Source organism: Mya arenaria, chromosome 8, assembly GCF_026914265.1.
Source record: "Mya arenaria isolate MELC-2E11 chromosome 8, ASM2691426v1".
Taxonomy (NCBI): domain Eukaryota; kingdom Metazoa; phylum Mollusca; class Bivalvia; order Myida; family Myidae; genus Mya; species Mya arenaria.
Window position 1 is genome coordinate 33,736,091 of NC_069129.1, and position 18,893 is coordinate 33,754,983.

General features: G+C 37.5%; 1 protein-coding gene across 1 annotated transcript; it reads right to left on the minus strand.

Annotated features, from left to right (window-relative positions):
- Positions 1 to 1,391: 1,391 nt before the first annotated feature.
- Positions 1,392 to 18,841, minus strand: LOC128242609 (protein unc-93 homolog A-like). The gene is made up of 9 exons (XM_052959830.1): positions 18,667 to 18,841; positions 13,500 to 13,734; positions 11,937 to 12,291; positions 9,374 to 9,525; positions 8,285 to 8,521; positions 7,643 to 7,778; positions 7,157 to 7,288; positions 3,221 to 3,304; positions 1,392 to 2,383 (listed from the first exon to the last, which is right to left on the minus strand). The coding sequence occupies exons 2-9, from the start codon at positions 13,713 to 13,715 to the stop codon at positions 2,238 to 2,240; spliced, it is 1,458 nt and encodes a 485-aa protein (XP_052815790.1). The 5' UTR covers positions 13,716 to 13,734; positions 18,667 to 18,841; the 3' UTR covers positions 1,392 to 2,237.
- Between the last annotated feature and the right edge of the window lie 52 nt (positions 18,842 to 18,893).

Below are 18,893 nucleotides of genomic sequence, written 5' to 3' on the forward strand. Positions count from 1 at the left end.
ATATGTGCATTTTTTCTGTTCGAAAGAACCATTTGAAATAATTCCATTACTCATTATGTAGCGCCTAGCATTCTTTGGGCAGCATAAATAAGAAAAAAACAGTATAACATTCAACCATGTTTTCGTTTTTAATCCGATAACAGAGTGGCTTGATGTCTTATAACTCAATCCATTAACTATTCTACTACCAAAAACATAATCCGCTTCTCTTATATCGTTCGTAAAACCGAACAAGTCCAAAATGATCCAATAATCCTGTAAGTCCCACAATCGTAACAACTCGGCCATCTCCGCCAATCTTCGAGACAATTCCTGTTGGATACTGGCCGAGCTGTTCCGATTGTAAGTCCCAGTGAACCAACTACTTCCGAATTCGAAATATCAATTTCCGTTACAATTATGTTCAAGGGGAGGTAATAAGTAAATTCATGTTGCCCTTTATTCGCCGGTGACAAGTGAGAGATGGCGTGCTTGTTTTGCATTTCTTGTACATTAACCGTATAATCATAACCCCAAATTGTAGTTGCACCACAGCGAGTCTTAACATGCATGTATTATTATTAATAGGTTATGTATTGCACATTAAACGAATAGAATGTATTCCGAGGATGCGCCAACGACCGAAGAAATAAGCTCGATTAATTTGTAAACGTTTTGGGATCATTTTCTAATTTCACTAATAGTGTATACTAAATACTAAAATACTTGTGTTAGTTTATCCTTTTGCCATGGTGCTGACATTTTAGTGTCAGGCCAATGATAATCGAGGATTTTTCATATTTTCTCTTCATAAATATACGTGAAAAAGAAAGAAAACTCATCATGTTCGTTTGTGAACTGGCAAAACACTCACGCACGCACGCACGCCCGCCCGCACACACACACACACACACGACCCCCCCCCCCCCCCCACACACACACACGACCCCCCCCCCCCCCACACACATACACACACGCGCACGCCCACGCACACACACACACACACACACACACACACACACGACCCCCCCCACACACACACATTAGGTAATGAACAAATAGTCGATACACATACTCGATGTCATAGACGTCAAAACTGTTTTCCGTGTTACATTTTAACTACCAACAGCCTTTAACCAATACTATTTAAACATGGTGGATTTATGTAGAAATATTTCTCAAATAATTTATTAAAAAAAAACTGGATAGAAATACTACAGCTGAATACGAATAATTCGATAATGGGATAGTTCCATCGCGATAACCTGTTTTTGAAATTAAAAAAAGCAAAAGTGAAAAGATTGGTCCATGTGAAAAACTGGTCATAAGAAATTTATTGTGTTTTAATAATATGGGTTTGTTCTTAACGTAGTTTATGAAACTGTGAATGTAAGGAAATAACAACCACTGCATATTTCTCCACGCCATTGTATGTACATCGTAACTTTTCCAAAGCAAACAGGAACAGTAGAAGCAGGTATAAAATAAGTGCAAAGCCGTACAAAAGTATATGTCATACATAAAATACCAAACAAGAAACATACATAGGCAAAATAAACTATATACATTTGAAATACTTGCTAACGGTCGACATCCATATTAGATAAGAACATTGGAAATGTATCTAGAATTCTGCTGTTTTATGTATTCGGACTGGGTGTACACATGTCAAATATAATATAAACTGTGTATTATATGGACCTTTGTGCTTTGTTTGGTTTCTTGACATATTTCATTAAAAAAAATCATAAAGAGGGATAATGTCGAAGGATGTTACATGAGAGTTCGCTTTACTATTGTTGTTCTAATAACGACAGATTTTACATGCTATAAATACCTCTAAAATCATCAATGCAGACAGCATTTGGCAATGTGTGAGATGAATACATATACATAGGAGCATCTAGTGTGTTTATATTATCTATGTAAATACCAAGCCAACACTGATTATGTCAATGCAGAAACTTTGTACACAGTTGTCGCCAAATTTATTTATTTTTTGCATAAAATCACCTGTGTTGGTGAGTTCCGGTCCGTGGTTGACTTTTAATTTACATTTCTCTGTAATGTCGTGTATGTTCTAATTTTTGTTATCTTGATATTCTTTGTTTGTTTTAATCCTTGCAATATGCTTGAAAGGCTAACTACACCTGTCTTGATACAAAACGCGGCCGGTCATTCCAAAACACATATTGCGCCACATTTTTAAAGCACATGTCCCTTAGCGGCTGTTAATCCCCAACATTGCCCCCCACCCCCTACATGCGGGTGACGGCTGCCTGGTTATTCGCGTCCCGCCTGTAGGAAACCTCCACGACCCCGTAGAGCAGCATGCCCAGACACAGAAAGCCCAGACAGATGTAGATTTTCACGTACGTACACAGGAAGTCCTGTAGCGCGAACGCTGTAATGGATGACAAACACACGTTAGGGTGGCGGAACATGCACATTTCCTATGTGTATATGTGTTCATATATCAAAGAAACGTAAATACTTTGTCATATTACGAAGAAAAGTTCATTCTTAATAACACATCAAAGGAACATTAAGACATGACTGTATGCCAAAGAAACGTTAAGACATTAGCATGTTTGATCTTATATAAATGGAACGTTAAGACACGGTCATATATGAATGGAATGTCAAGACGTGTTCATTATTTAAACGAGCGTTAAGACATGAGTATATATCTAGGAAACGTGAATACGTAATCATATATCAAAAGAACGGTACTTTATGATTATAAATCGAAGGAACGTAAAGGTATGATAATATATTGAAGGAACCTTAAGATATGATAATAATTATATAGATGGAACCTTAAGATATGCTCATATATAGAAGAAACCTTAAGATAATTATGATCATATATATATAGAAGGAACCTTAAGATATGCTCATATATAGAAGGAACCTTAAGATAATTATGATCATATATATAGATGGAACCTTAAGATATGCTCATATATAGAAGGAACCTTAAGATAATTATGATCATATATATAGAAGGAACCTTAAGATATGCTCATATATAGAAGGAACCTTAAGATATGATCATATATCGAAGAAACGTTAATTTATGATCATATATCGAAAGAACGTTAATTTATGATCATATATCGAAGGAACCTTAAGATATGATCTTATATAGAAGGAACGTTAAGTTATGATTATATATCGAAGGAACGTTAAGGTATGATCATATATCGAAGGAACGTTTCGACTGAGTCTGGTCGCTCACCGATGATGAATCCCATGGACTCCCACAGGCGGTAGTTCGCAAAGGCGGCCTCCGAGTTCTTCGTCCACAGGAAGCCGTACAACGCTGAAACATATTTAAGTAAGAGAAATGAGCTTATCTCGGGTTATTTATTATCTCAGGTAACTTATTAATTAGTCTTGTTTTTTTCAGAATGATAGACATTCATACATACATCAAACGCTTTTACCATGTTTATCCATCTGTATTTAAGTTTAATAAATTACTGACTTCTGATAAGAACGACATTAGGAATGTAATATTCCATTGATCTGCCTAACGATGACAGCATAAATAAGCTACATGTGTTCGAATATTCATAGTACGACCCAAAATAAGAAAATTTATATTGCATCTTGTATGCTAGATTTGCAGTCTATACTTTCAGAACCTGCCTTTTATCTTTAGAAAATAACTTGAATTGTTCTTTGACTTTGGACAATAATATATTTCATCATATATATGTGCACACAATTTACTGTGTGTTCTGATGAACCACCATATAATGATATTGGTATAAACTTGTCAATCCTTCTGCTCAACTATTGTTAGTACACTGAATATTCACGATTCTTAGTGTTCAAATGTTAAAGAAATGTTGTACGATCTTGGATTCAATTATCTTTCGGATAATATGTCGATAACTAAGTTACAACTGTTGAAAGTTATTGAACGCTTATATGACCAGCATATGCAAACATGGTATGCAACTATAAATGATGTGAACATATAGACAAATAAAAACAAATATTTGGTATGGAAAAATATCTTGATAGTGTCACTAATGATAATCATAGACACGCTATTAGTAGATTGCGTTGTTCAAGCCCATAAACTGGCTATAGAATATCGGAGAATGACGATTTAGGAGTATACATAGAAATGATTGAAACTGTGTCTTATGTATTATGAATATGATTGAAAACGAATACTTTTTTATTCTTGTATGCCCATTTTACAATGATATCAGAAATGACAAGCAGTCTGTTAAGTGCTGAGAATACACCTTTAATTTGCTAAATAACTTATATTCCAACTGAAAAACGTAAAAATGCAATAACTTGATAGATACATGTTAATTTAATGCCTGTATGTACATCTGCTATTATGCTCTCCTCATTACATAACTGCTACATTGCCGTCGGGCATGTGAATTTATGTATGTTTTTAGCTATGAACATGTTTATTGTCTATTCAAAATATTTATAAAAAAAATCAAAATATAATTTCTGTTCTGTTTTGTTATGTTCTGTTCTTTTATTTAGATTTCTATTTTATTAGACTACATAGCAAGCATTCCAAACACACATGCGTATAGCCATTTTTCTTTTTTTAAGTGCCCAACCCCCACCACACCAACCCACCCTCTTTTAACAACCGAATGTATTTGCTCTTTGCCCGGAATAATGTAAATATTGTGCAAGATTCCGGTTATAATGTCGGTAGTTGCATGATGTCTATCCGGGCTCGTTTAAAGTGGAAGAATCGGGTGTGCCTGTATAACTGCTTTCCGGCTCGAGGTCGATCAGATACCAATGAATCAACCGTTGATCTGCTTGTATGCAGTGTCTTAGCCATCATTGATACATGCAAGACACGATCAAGGATACATGCAAGACACGATCAAGGATACATGCAAGACACGATCAAGGATACATGCAAGACACGATCAAGGATACATGCATGACACGATCAAGGATACATGCAAGACACGATCACGGATACATGCAAGACACGATCAAGGATACATGCAAGACACGATCAAGGATACATGCATGACACGATCAAGGATACATGCAAGACACGATCAAGGATACATGCAAGACACGATCAAGGATACATTCATGACACGACCAAGGATACATGCAAGACACGATCAAGGATACATGCATGACACGATCAAGGATACATGCAAGACACGATCAAGGAAACATGCAAGACACGATCAATGATACATGCATGACACGATCAAGGATACACGCATGACACGAGCACGGATACATGCAAGACACGATCAAGGATACACGCAAGACACGATCACGGATACATGCAAGACACGATCAAGGATACACGCAAGACACGATCAAGGATACATGCAAGACACGATCAAGGATACATGCAAGACACGATCAAGGATACATGCAAGACACGATCAAGGATACATGCAAGACAACGATCAAGGATACATGCAAGACACGATCAAGGATACATGCATGGCACGATCAAGGATACATGCAAGACACGATCAAGGATACATTCATGGCACGATCAAGGATACATGCATGACACGATCAAGGATACATGCATGGCACGATCAAGGAAACATGCATGGCACGAACAAGGATACATGCAAGACACGATCAAGGAAACATACAAGACACAATCTAGGATACATGCAAGACACTATCAAGGAAACATGCATGGCACGATCAAGGATACATGCAAGACACGATCAAGGATACATGCAAGACACGATCAAGGATACATGCAAGACACGATCACGGATACATGCAAGACACGATCAAGGATACATGCAAGACACGATCAAGGATACATGCAAGACACGATCAAGGATACATGCAAGACACGATCAAGGATACATTCATGGCACGATCAAGGATACATGCATGACACGATCAAGGAAACATGCATGGCACGATCAAGGAAACATGCATTGCACGAACAAGGATACATGCAAGACAAGATCAAGGATACATACAAGACACGATCAAGGATACATGCAAGACACTATCAAGGAAACATGCATGGCACGATCAAGGATACATGCAAGACACGATCAAGGATACATGCAAGACACGATCAAGGATACATGCAAGACACGATCACGGATACATGCAAGACACGATCAAGGATACATGCAAGACACGATCAAGGATACATGCAAGACACGATCAAGGATACATGCAAGACACGATCAAGGATACATGCAAGACACGATCAAGGATACATGCAAGACACGATCAAGGATACATGCAAGACACGATCAAGGAAACATGCAAGACACGATCAATGATACATGCAAGACACGATCGAGGATACATTCATGGCACGATCAAGGATACATTCATGGCACGATCGAGGATACATGCAAGACACGATCAAGGATACATGCAAGACACGATCAAGGATACATGCAAGACACGATCACGGATACATGCAAGACACGATCAAGGATACATGCAAGACACGATCAAGGATACATGCAAGACACGATCAAGGATACATGCAAGACACGATCAAGGATACATGCAAGACACGATCAAGGATACATGCAAGACACGATCAAGGATACATGCAAGACACGATCAAGGAAACATGCAAGACACGATCAATGATACATGCAAGACACGATCGAGGATACATTCATGGCACGATCAAGGATACATTCATGGCACGATCGAGGATACATGCAAGACACGATCAAGGATACATGCAAGACACGATCAAGGATACACGCATGACACGAGCACGGATACATGCAAGACAAGATCAAGGATACATGCATTGCACGATCAAGGATACATGCAAGACACGATCAAGGATACATGCAAGACAAGATCAAGGATACATGCATGACACGATCAAGGATACTCGCATGACACGATCACGGATACATGCAAGACACGATCAAGGATACATGCAAGACACGATCAAGGATACATGCATGGCACGATCAAGGATACATGCAAGACACGATCAAGGATACATGCAAGACACGATCAAGGAAACATGCATGGTACGATCAAGGATACATGCAAGACACGATCAAGGATACATGCAAGACACGATCACGGATACATGCAAGACACGATCAAGGATACATGCAAGACACGATCAAGGATACATGCAAGACACGATCAAGGATACATGCGAAACTACGACAGTCACTAGAATTACCGTTGATCTGTGTCTGTATAATGGCGTCCCCGGCACCCCAGAGCGCAGCAAACACGTAGAAGAGATATCTCATATCCGGGTTGGGCGTCCACAGTAAGAAGGTGATCTGCAAGCCACCGTGCAGCAGGAACGCTATAATAGTCGCAGCGATATACTCGTTAGAAAAAAGATGGAAATATATGAAACTTGCTTTATAAATTAGTATTTTTAATACAGTTATTAAATAAGTGTATGATACACGCAGCGTGTGTTTTCAAAGGTTATACAAATAAAGGAAGCTAATTCATTCGTAGCCATTTTTATAAATTGGCCATAGGTCATATTTTGGCTAGTTTGCAAGTTTAAATAATTTGATTGATCGATAGAATTTTTTGTATAAATATTGACCAGTCAATTATACATTTCGGCTAACTTCTTGAAGATCAGTCAAAGAGTAACATCAAGACATCAAGTTGTTTTTTCTCCCAAGCATAAATCCAGCCTTACCTAATACAAAGAATGGTATGTGTCCGACATACTGGACCAGCCTCCCAAAGGCGAAGGAGCAGATGGCGTCGACCACGCCGTAGCATATCATCACGAACCCGATGTTCTCAATACCGAGGGCGCAGCCCACGAATGACTTGAAAAGAACGTTTATCAAGAATATTTGAAATCACATAATAATCGTACAAGCACCAACGTCCATTTTGCAACTTATATCGGACAAGCAGTTTATACAAGTTTTCTGCTAGTTGAAAGGAAAATGATGCGAGTGAACGACAAGTTATTCTCAACTCTGTAAGTTAACATTAATTCCAGGATAAGTTATCCAAATTAGACTACATTTGCCAAAATATAAGCGAAAAAGGTTTGATTAAAAACATAATGTATCAGGATTAACTTTAAAACAAATAATTTTATAGCCTCAAAACTCGAAAAAGAAAAAAAAAAAAAGACGAAGAGGAAATAATAATATTCAAAAACAAAAATAGATAGATAAGCCTCATCTTAATATAACTGCTAAAGGTGCTGAATACAACTGGGTAAAGAGTACGAGGTTTTCCTTGGAAGCGAATTATTTTGCACTATGACTTTTTACGCAATGTCCCCCCTTTAAACCATAAAATTATGTTAAGTTAAGCAAACCTTAGTGTAATCCCCGGTCATGAACGCCTGCTCGATGCCGCTATACATGGTTAGGACAACAAGCAGCTTCTGGTAGTTATTCTTCCACAGGTGCCTGAACGTCTCCCAGATGAGATGGGTGGAAAACTTCCGGTCCCCGGGCTCCTCCTTGTCCAGCCTGATGGGATCCAGCAACAGACTCACCACAACTACCGCCGCCACCGCGCAGCCGATGTAAATACCGCACACCGTATACACCTGTACAAAAGTGCAAAGTTTACATTACCTCATGTATCATGGAACACGATTGGTATTAAGCTTTATGGATCACCTCTGTAATAATGTCGGTCCGTTTTCTTGGAGACAAACGTTTGACAATCGTACAGTTTTTTTAACGTGACAAACTCGTTTCCACCAACATTTTTAGTACGCTGCACAAAGTAGAGCAATTTGTAGCACAATATACAATGGCAAAATACGAGCTTGCGAGCGAACAGCCGTTCTTATATCTCAGGTTATATCTTATACCCACACTATGTACAACGTCCTCATACTTTTCGTGAAGGCCCCGCTGCTTTTTACTGTCATGGAACAATTAGCGCGCAAAATATTAGGCCATTTTTTTCTACAACGCATGGCATACAACTCTTTCTTTTGGTAACGGTTTGATAGCCCAATTGTTAAACATTTTCCTGTGAAACAATAATGTCACGGGTTCAATCCCCGCTGGCATCATAACTTTATTCTATCGTTTGATAATTCAATACATTGAAAAAGTATCTTAATTTATAATTTACAAAAGCTGTCACCGTTAGGCAGATCAATGGAATAATTATGCTTACGTTCAGAAAGAGCTAACAATATCGTTTAGCATATATGCAGGATCACATGATTGTTGACAACTCAACTGAGTAGTGTTCATTTATGAGAAACAATGAAGCACAGATAGACGCCGAACATGAAGTGTGTAAAAACAGCGGTACATCCCATCCTAGTGGGTTGATGATTCTATTTACGGTGTTATCCTTAGTTTGCTTGCCTATCTCAAGCAAGCAATGGTTTCTACAAACATCTGTGTTAGTTTTGCATTAATCGTTGGAGGGAGAATACCTTTTCCATTGCAGGTTTTTCGAGGTTGCTGTTATTGGCAGCCGAGCTCGGGCAGAAGTTTGCCCCGCAAGTTTTCAGGTCCTCGTCAGTGATTGTGCTGTTACTTTCAGTTTGGAATATAAGCGAAGAAATCAGGTTGCCCCATATCTGACCTGCATAAACGTACATGGAAATAAATTAAAAAAAGGCCGAAATATGACTTCTTAATATGCATACACCATTATCAAATCAAAGTAATAATGGAACAATTGTATTAGTTATTACTAATAATTAATAGAATTGTATTGTAACTTATTAGTAACACTCTATTAGAAAACAAGCATAACAAAAATTCTTACAAAACTTCTTGGTTTAGGGTTATCGCAATCGTCGCATTATTTATTACATACGTTTCAGTAACTAGCATTAACGTTCCGATTTTTTTCTTTTTGTACAGGTGTATACGATGTGATAATGGTTCCTATTTGCATTAGACCGATCGCCAACTTACGTCAACAACTAAAATGAAAATGACAACCTTTTTCAGAAATCAAAGGATGGTGGGCAAATTTGTTTTGAATTATACATCGGACAACGTGTTGCTCTGAACATAATTTTGTCGTGAACCCTTTGACGTTCATATCAACAGTTATGCTTGTTTTCGTGTGAAATGAGGAGACACCGGGCTCAGTCGTTTGTTTACAGTTTTTGACTGGAAGCCGTTTTATGAGTGAACGGCACCGTGACTTTTGGATCCCCTAAATCCAGCTCTTTGTTACAACAGTCACTCTAGTATATGATTGTATTTCATTCTTTGAAAACTGTCGTAGTTTTACTTTTGTCAAGCTCGAAAGAAGTTAAACCCTTGTCAAGAGCGTCAGAAGTTTTATTATTTTCAATCCCAAAAAAAGGCCACAAAATTACTCGAGAGAGCATATTTTCGAAATCACATGTCTTTATTTCAATCGCCCTGCAACTGCGAGAATAGAGATCAATGGGGGGGCCAGAGCATACGAAAAAAAAATTGGAGTGAAGGAAAGGGGAGAGAGAGAGAGAAGTCGTGTAAAGGAAACTTGCAAATAGGAGTAAAAGAAGTAACGTGGATACAGGGGTAGGAAATGGGAGAAAAATAAAAGCGGGAAAATGCTGGGAGTTGAGGAAAAAGGAGAATGATAACCGGGATAGAAAGGAATATGAGGGAAGGGTGAATATGGTAAGAAATGGAAAGGAGATGAGTAGGAAATTGTAGAGGATAAGGTGAGGGAGATAGGATGGCGAATGAAAGAGTAGAGGGGGACATAGGCGTGAATGAAAGAGATGAGAGTGAAAGGGGGCAAATAAGATTGGAAAGAGGTGATTGTGGGAAAGGGGGATTTAAAGTGACAGGTTAAAAAGGTGTAGAAAATGAGGTTAATCGGAAAGCGAGTAAATACAGAGAGGGTGGAGTAACTGTAAGCTGGGAAGGGGGGTGAATGAATGGAGAGTCATGGAAGAAGGTAAAGATGACAGAGAAGAAAAAGAAGAAATTGGAATGAACCGGAAAACCGGATGCATAGGTGAGTAAGGTAGAGTAAAGTCAGAATGGGAAATGGGAGTGAACTATAAAATGAAAAGGGAGTAATGGACAGAGGAGAGGAGACGTGTGGAGATTTGAGATGAAGTTAAATAAAAGGAGAGGGGGGATGAGTGAAGGGCAGGGGAAGAAGGAACAGAGGGTGGAGGAAAGATGATGGAAAAAAAGGGATGTAAGGGAATGAAGGTTAGGAAATAAGATAAAATGAAAGCCGAGAAACGGAAGATGAGAGTGAATAGAATTGAAGAGAATGACATGGGGAAGGGCAGATATGAAAGTGGGCAAGATATAGTGACAATAATGAATTAAAATAATGAATAATTATAGAAAAGAAAAGGCCGAGAGTTGAAAGGATCTAACGAAGAGGGATGATTGTTTCCCTCAGAGCCAGTCCAGCACCAGCACTAGGCAGTACGTTACATCTTAACAATAGTGTAACAGTCGTGGATTAAAATGGCAGATTTCTATCATTTTCCGAGGGGGAAATATGCACTAGTGCGGAAGAGTTTTTACCCTGAAATAAAAGTTCATTAAAATCTTACTGATTTCTAGGGTTTGAAAATTGTTTTGCCTTCCTGCTTCGTCAACTTCAACCATCTGTTATAGATAATAGACTGATAATTATTAACTACCGTTGTTATGAAAGTTGAGTGGAAGTTTCGATAAACTAAAAAGATTGGACAATACTAGTTATGAGATAGATATGAGATACAGATGTTGACAGAACTCTTGAAACAAGTGCATTGGTGTTATGACTTTTGGTATGTACATAATTTAGTGATATTTAACATTTAGAATGCATTAAACTGTGTATGAATTGAAATGGAGTGAGGTCACTTCTCGGTGGCAGATCATTATGATTGACTTTAAATAATGTCCAACCTTCGACATCCATCTCTCAGACAGTGGTTGTCGGAAGTCTGCGAGCGGTCGTGCCACGAGTGTATGTAAGGCTTAAGTACATGTACTTTCGCTCAAACGTAATCGGTGACATGTGCGTTTTACAAGTACCTGTTTGGAAGAGCATGAAGAAGAATCCGAAGAATCTGTTGATGATGTCGTCCTCTGACTTGCCCACCAGTTTGGCGTACCAGACACCTGTCTGTGTAAGGTACGTGCACTTGGCGGACCAGAGGGGTGCGGCTCCTAGGCCTAGGATGATGGCGGAGGGGATGATGGTGCCCCAGACCGCGTAAAGGTTGGCGCACATGTAGAGGACGTAGCATCCCATGGAGAGCGGAATGGTCCACTTGCATCCTAAGCGGGCGATGATGAAGGGCGGCAGGAACATGCAGCTGATTACCAGGGCGCCATAGATTACCGATAGACCAATCACCCCAAGACCCTCGCTCTTGTTTAAGCTGCTCTGTAGAAGAAAAACAAAGGGCCGTTATCATAATGTACCAATTGTCCACTGGCACCGGATTTTCAAACTCAAATATTTATTTTAAATAAAAAAAAATCTTATAATTCCTCACTAAAAATTATAATACCGAATATGTGAAAAAATATTGATTTTTTTTAAAAATATGCAAAATATTATACTAACATGGTATTGAACGTTTCTCTACCCGGGTCACGTAATCATCTTATTACTCAGTTTAAAAGAAGTTCTGCAGATTGACAGTCATCGCAATCTAAGGACATGATATCCATCTTCAAAATACTCAACCTTAACCCGCGAAGAAATTCGCCGGTCATACGATTATTTTGACTTTATTCCCATTTTTCTGTTTTACTGGATTTTCTACCACCCTTGACTTCCGGTTTGTTGTTGTTTTTCGCTCAGTTTGTGATTTGATTGGTCGAATGAAAAGGCGGCGTATTTAAAATCTCAAATCGTTAACAAATTGAAACTCTAACACTTTGACCCTTCTTTTCCGTTATCAAGCAAATCATGAATGATAGTCCACGTGAAATATGAATTTGCAATGATTCAATGCAATGGTTATACAGATTAAGGCATATTTACAACAGAAAACAACGGTCACTCTGCACTCAACATAACAATACATTTCTTATTTACGAGTTCACTGTATTGCTAAATTCTTACTGTTCGAAACGAAGTAAAATCGATAAATATAATGAAGAAACTCTGTTGTTCTTGGTATTTGAGTTACTAACCACTAACAGCTATAGGGGAACGCACCTGGCGCCCCCCCCCCTCCCCCCAAAAAAAAAATAAAAGAAAAGAAAAATATATTTAATTTTTTTTAAAAAAACTATAGTATAATATACAGTACAAAGTGCATATTTAAAAAAAAAATTCAATATTTTTTCACATATTCGGTATTATAATTTTGAGTGAGGAATTATAAGATTTTTATTTTTCAAAAATATGTTTGAGTTTGAAAATCCGGTGCCAGTGCAATTGTCGTATGTCAATGTACAATGTATCATGTTCAACAGCATGTTGCTCAAGTATCACCGCATATCAGAATGGTGATCCTAATGCATGGTATCGTGTGAATATGGTATACAGTCTCATTAATGCATTGTGAATATCAGTAAGATGAATTGTTGGATATAAAAAAATAATATTGCACCAATTACACGTTTATTTTTTCAGATTACCTGGAGGTTGGAAAGAGACTGGAAAGCGGTGAAGAGCAGCAGGAAGCCAAAGCTGACGACCGTCAAATTCTTAAGGATGCGTAGCCGGGTCATTGGAGGTGGCGGGGCCGTGGGCATGGGCCCCTTCTCCGGCGAAATGGGGGTCAGGGACACACCGGACCCTCCGAACAGCGAAATATCATTTTTCAGCTCGTCCTTCTCACTTTTTTCTGACATGGTGGACAATCTTGATGCTCTGTATCAAATTTAATAAAAGGTTATATTACAAACTATTACCACTATCAATTATCGTTACCAATACGTAATGGTTTAAGTGTAAAATTATTAAAATATTTTTCAAAATAAATTGTTTAAATCTAGGCATGTCGCATTACATTTTTACTTCTGTAAATCATTACTAATACCCTTTAACCAGCTTAGTGGTCGATATTATATATTGTCTAGCGGCGGAGCCTCTGTTTTAAACTACAGACTCAACTGATTAAAATCAATAACGGCTGACTGTTGACTATTGACTTTTCATAATAATGGTCCGGCAAATTTGAAAACAAATCCTATTTCATTGAGCAAAATATAATTTCGAGCACTAATATATGTTAAGTGATCCAGAATCTGTTGGTATTGAAGCTGTATGCAATTATCGCCTCAAAACATTGCTAAGAAAGACATTCATTTGTGCATTAATGTATATTTGAACATAAAAAACATAAATCATAGTAAATTTATACTTTAAAATCAATATTAAGCATATTTTTTATTACTATTAAATATTGTTTATCTTTTTTTTTCGTTTTTTTTCATTTCTGAATGACAATCCCTCGTCACTACATTAATTTAGGGAATGGCGGAGATATGGGCAAACGTAAAAACCTTCATTCAAGTGCATACCTTTGATCACCTCTTATCTCACTCGGTACGTCAAATATTGATTTGAGTTATTTATCAACATTTTATAATGTAAGACCAAAATTTTACTTCCTAGTTTATCAATCTACACTGGAACAAATATACTTAACGCTTTTGGGTAGCTATTCAAGATAAAAAAAACACGTGTTGACACAGAGAGAGTTGCTGCTCAGGGCTGGCTAGACACACGACATTCAACATTAACGACTTTCTCGACATTCGACTTGTATGATAATATACGCGGCATTCATAACTTCCACGACATTTACGACATGAAAATGCACTTTTCACGACATTTGTGATATTCCCAACAATTATTTGTTAATGACCTGTAGGCGTATATCTTAAAGCATGGATGCTGTGTATGTCGCAATTTTCGTGAATATGTTGAATATTTCGAATGTCGCGAACATCTTGAAATTTACAAATGCTGTAAACATCTTGAATTTTACACATGCTGTGAATATCTTGAATGTCACAAATGCTGTGAACATCTTGAATTTTACAAATGCGGTGAACATATTAAATGTCACAAATGCTGTGAACATCTCGAATGTCACAAATGCTGTGAACATCTTCAATGTCTCAAATGTTGTGAACATCTTGAATTTTACAAATGATGTGAACATCTTGAATGTCACAAATGCTGTGAACATCTTGAATGTCACAAATGCTGAAAATGTCGCGAATTTCTTTGATGTATTGAATGTTGTGAATGTTGTGAATATCGCGTGTGTTATTGATGCTATATGTTGTTAGATGTTGTGAATGTTGTGAATGTCATAAATGTTGTTAATGTCATAAATGTTGTTAATGTCATAAATGTTTTGAATGTCTTCAATGTCACAAATGCTGTGAATGTGGCAAATTCGTGAATGTGTTAAATGTGTTAAATGTGTTGGATGTTTTTAATATTATGTCTAGAATGTCGTGCATGTTTTGTATGTGACGAGACTTTCGAATGTTACGAGTGTCGCAAATGTCGTGAATAGTTGGAAATTTGTTTTGAAGACAAAATATGCACCTTTTGACCTAAATATCAAAAGATTCAAGCTACATGCGCAATCATTTTCTATGATTAATTGTTGTCGCGCTTCTTCTTTAAAAATACAAGTGCATTAATTTATACTGCAATTAATTAAGTGCATTTATTAATAAACACAGCATTTTTGAAAAGGATAGACCTTATGGGGTACAAGTATCACGAATCAGTAACAGTTTATGTGAGGATTTTGAGTCAGAGCTGCAAGATAAAGATAAAAAAATAGGTATTTAGTAACCTGTTTTCGCCTGGTTAGTAGTATAAATTACATATTTCAAAAGAATCATGACGCACATTCGGCTCTACAATATCCATGTTTCTCTCGTTTTTTTATGTTGAAGTATTTAGCAACGGAATAAAAAAGTCATTGAGGGGAACCCTTCGACAAGTCTGTTGTTTACAAATAATCACATTTGAATAATGTTGAAGGAGAAACTATTGTAAAAAAGTATGTATTTTGAGCTAAAACGACATTTTAAGTGTCCAAATCTCTCTTCCTACATTAATTTCCTTCAGTAACATTTTTTTTCGTTACTTAATATCTTGACATAAAAGCAGAGAGAAACATGCAGATTACTGAACCTGATTCGCGTCATGATCCTTTGGAAATATGTAATTTATACTACTTACAACGTCAGGAAATTAAAATACCACAATTGAAAAATGTTGTAAGAGAAACCGTTGCATAATCATAATACGTGTACCCGCCCAGTTATTACATGTTTGTTTTCTTAAGATAGCTGGTCCTCAGTAATCTCTCATCGTTGTAAAAATCGCAAAATTTATGCATGCTCTTATGAACCCGAGTATGCATAGATAGTTCGGGGCTGGTATTCAATATTCATCTTAAGAAAATATTATGGTCATACATCATTGATTTCATTCACTCTATTGGTCTGTTATTTAAACAAGTAATCCGATTAGCTACATCGTTCTTAGATCCAATTAAGACCATAATTGAATACCTACCCTGGAGTGTAGTTTGCGAACGCCTCGTTTCAAGGCTCAAAAATGAAATGTATTCTAGTGTCAACACTTGAGTCATTTCGACCTTTCGGCAATTGTGAATATTTTCCGATGAACGCAACATGTATCAGTAATCATCGCGTTTTAATATAAATCGTAGATTGTTTGTCTGCTTATTGTTTGTATTAAGGCCACGAAAAACAATAGATGAACATGTTGAAAAGTGTTAATTTATGATTTGTTAAACGTATTGTTGTCAATAGCGTTTTTATGACGTCATATGATGAACTGTTTCCAATTACGGTCGGGTCGTTCTATAAACAGAATTGATGAGAAAAAAATACGATATCTAGGACATTAGATATGGCACGCCAAACGAATCCAGGAAATGAGAGATGGCACGCCAAATGATATCCTGAAACCGGAGATGGCGCGACAAACGATATCCTGTCACCGGAGATGGCACGACAAACGTTATCCTGTAACCGGAGATGGCACGACAAACAATATCCTGTTACCGGAGATGGCACGCAAAACGATATCCTGTAATCGAAGATGGCACGACAAACGATATCCTGTAACCGGAGATGGCGCGACAAAAGATATCCTGTAACCGAAGATGGCACGCAAACGATAACCTGCAACCGGAGATGGCGCGACAAAGGATATCCTGTTACCGGAGATGGCACGACAAAGGATATCCTGTTACCAGAGATGGCGCGACAAACGATATTCTGTCACCGGAGATGGCGCGACAAACGATATCCTGTCACCGGAGATGGCGCGACAAACGATATCCTGTCAGCGGAGATGGCGCGACAAACGATATCCTGTCACCGGAGATGGCACGACAAACGATATTCTGTAACCGGAGATGGCGCGACAAACGATATCCTGTCACCGGAGATGGCGCGACAAACGATATCCTGTCAGCGGAGATGGCGCGACAAACGATATCCTGTCACCGGAGATGGCACGACAAACGATATTCTGTAACCGGAGATGGCGCGACAAACGATATCCTGTCACCGGAGATGGCACGACAAACGATATCCTGTTACCAGAGATGGCACGACAAACGATATTCTGTAACCGGAGATGGCACGACAAACGATATCCTGTCACCGGAGATGGCGCGACAAACGATATCCAGAAAATGAGAGAAAGCACGTCAAACGATATTCAGAAAATGAGAAAATCACGTCAAACGATATTCAGAAATAAATGTCGAACATAATAACGTTACTCGATCGGAAAATCACAAATTGTTTGTGGATATAATGAGTGTTGCGGATAGCCTAGCACTTGAAAATGTGGTGCATGAACATAAATATTCCTCTCTTTAAAGAATCGCCAGAAACAGTCCAAAAGTTCGGCCATTATATGTAAAAACACTAATTTTTATCAGAAACGTTGTTTCACGTCCATATCCACAGCGATGTAACTTATGCAATTTATTGATTATTATGGAACTCTATCATAAACGTATGGTATTAAGCAGTTTATGTCAAAGCCCTATGCTGACCAGTGTACGTATTTGTTAAGTGTTTTCACCGCAAGTAGCTACGATTGCTTAGATCATTATTATGTAATGGTTGCATGTGCATGTGTGTTATATATGTTAAAACTATAGCGCTACATTTGAATGTACTTCTTGTCTGTATGTAAACTAGTGTGCGTTGTATATCACATTTAAATTATGCATAGCTGTATTTTGTATTATTTAATGTGTTTAATTGCATAAAAAAATATATACATATTTCACAGCTCAAACATGTACTATACACATGTATTATGTAATATCATTGTATATGCTTATCAATTGTAAATACGTTTTGTTCTTCATAATTGGAGGAAATAATTATATATATATATTTATTTATATATGCTTGTTTGAATGAATCCATGATACATTGAACCCCTCTTAAATACAATTATGGCCCTCATTTATGATGTTGCATCTTACATTGAAATCAACTGTTCAACGCATCTTATTTATTGTATATATTTAAGAATTAAAAAAACTTGGTGGCGTTGAAAACGTAGTTTAATAGATGACACCAACTAAAACAGCCCATATTCATGAATAGTTGGAGTGGAAATACATAATCTATAATTTTCATGCATTTTTTCTTGAGCTGTTTGAAACTTAAAGTCTATTTAACCATAGCGAAACACCTTGGCTGCCATGGCGCAGCAGAATGATTGAGCAGATGTCCGTTATATTTTGTTTCGTAATAAGAATTTACTTACATAGAATAATGTCCAGTAATGTATTTGGAATTGAAAACTTTTACACCAATAAACCATAGGCTGCTAACTTCACAAACGGACTTTCCAAATCGCTACTGAATAATATAATAACTGGTTAAGACGGGGGTTCAATGTAAACATTTCATGCAAATTAGCACATAGATAAGCCCACTTTTGGGTGTTGACATTTTACGTCTGTAGATAAAGATAGCCTGGGTAAAAGTGGT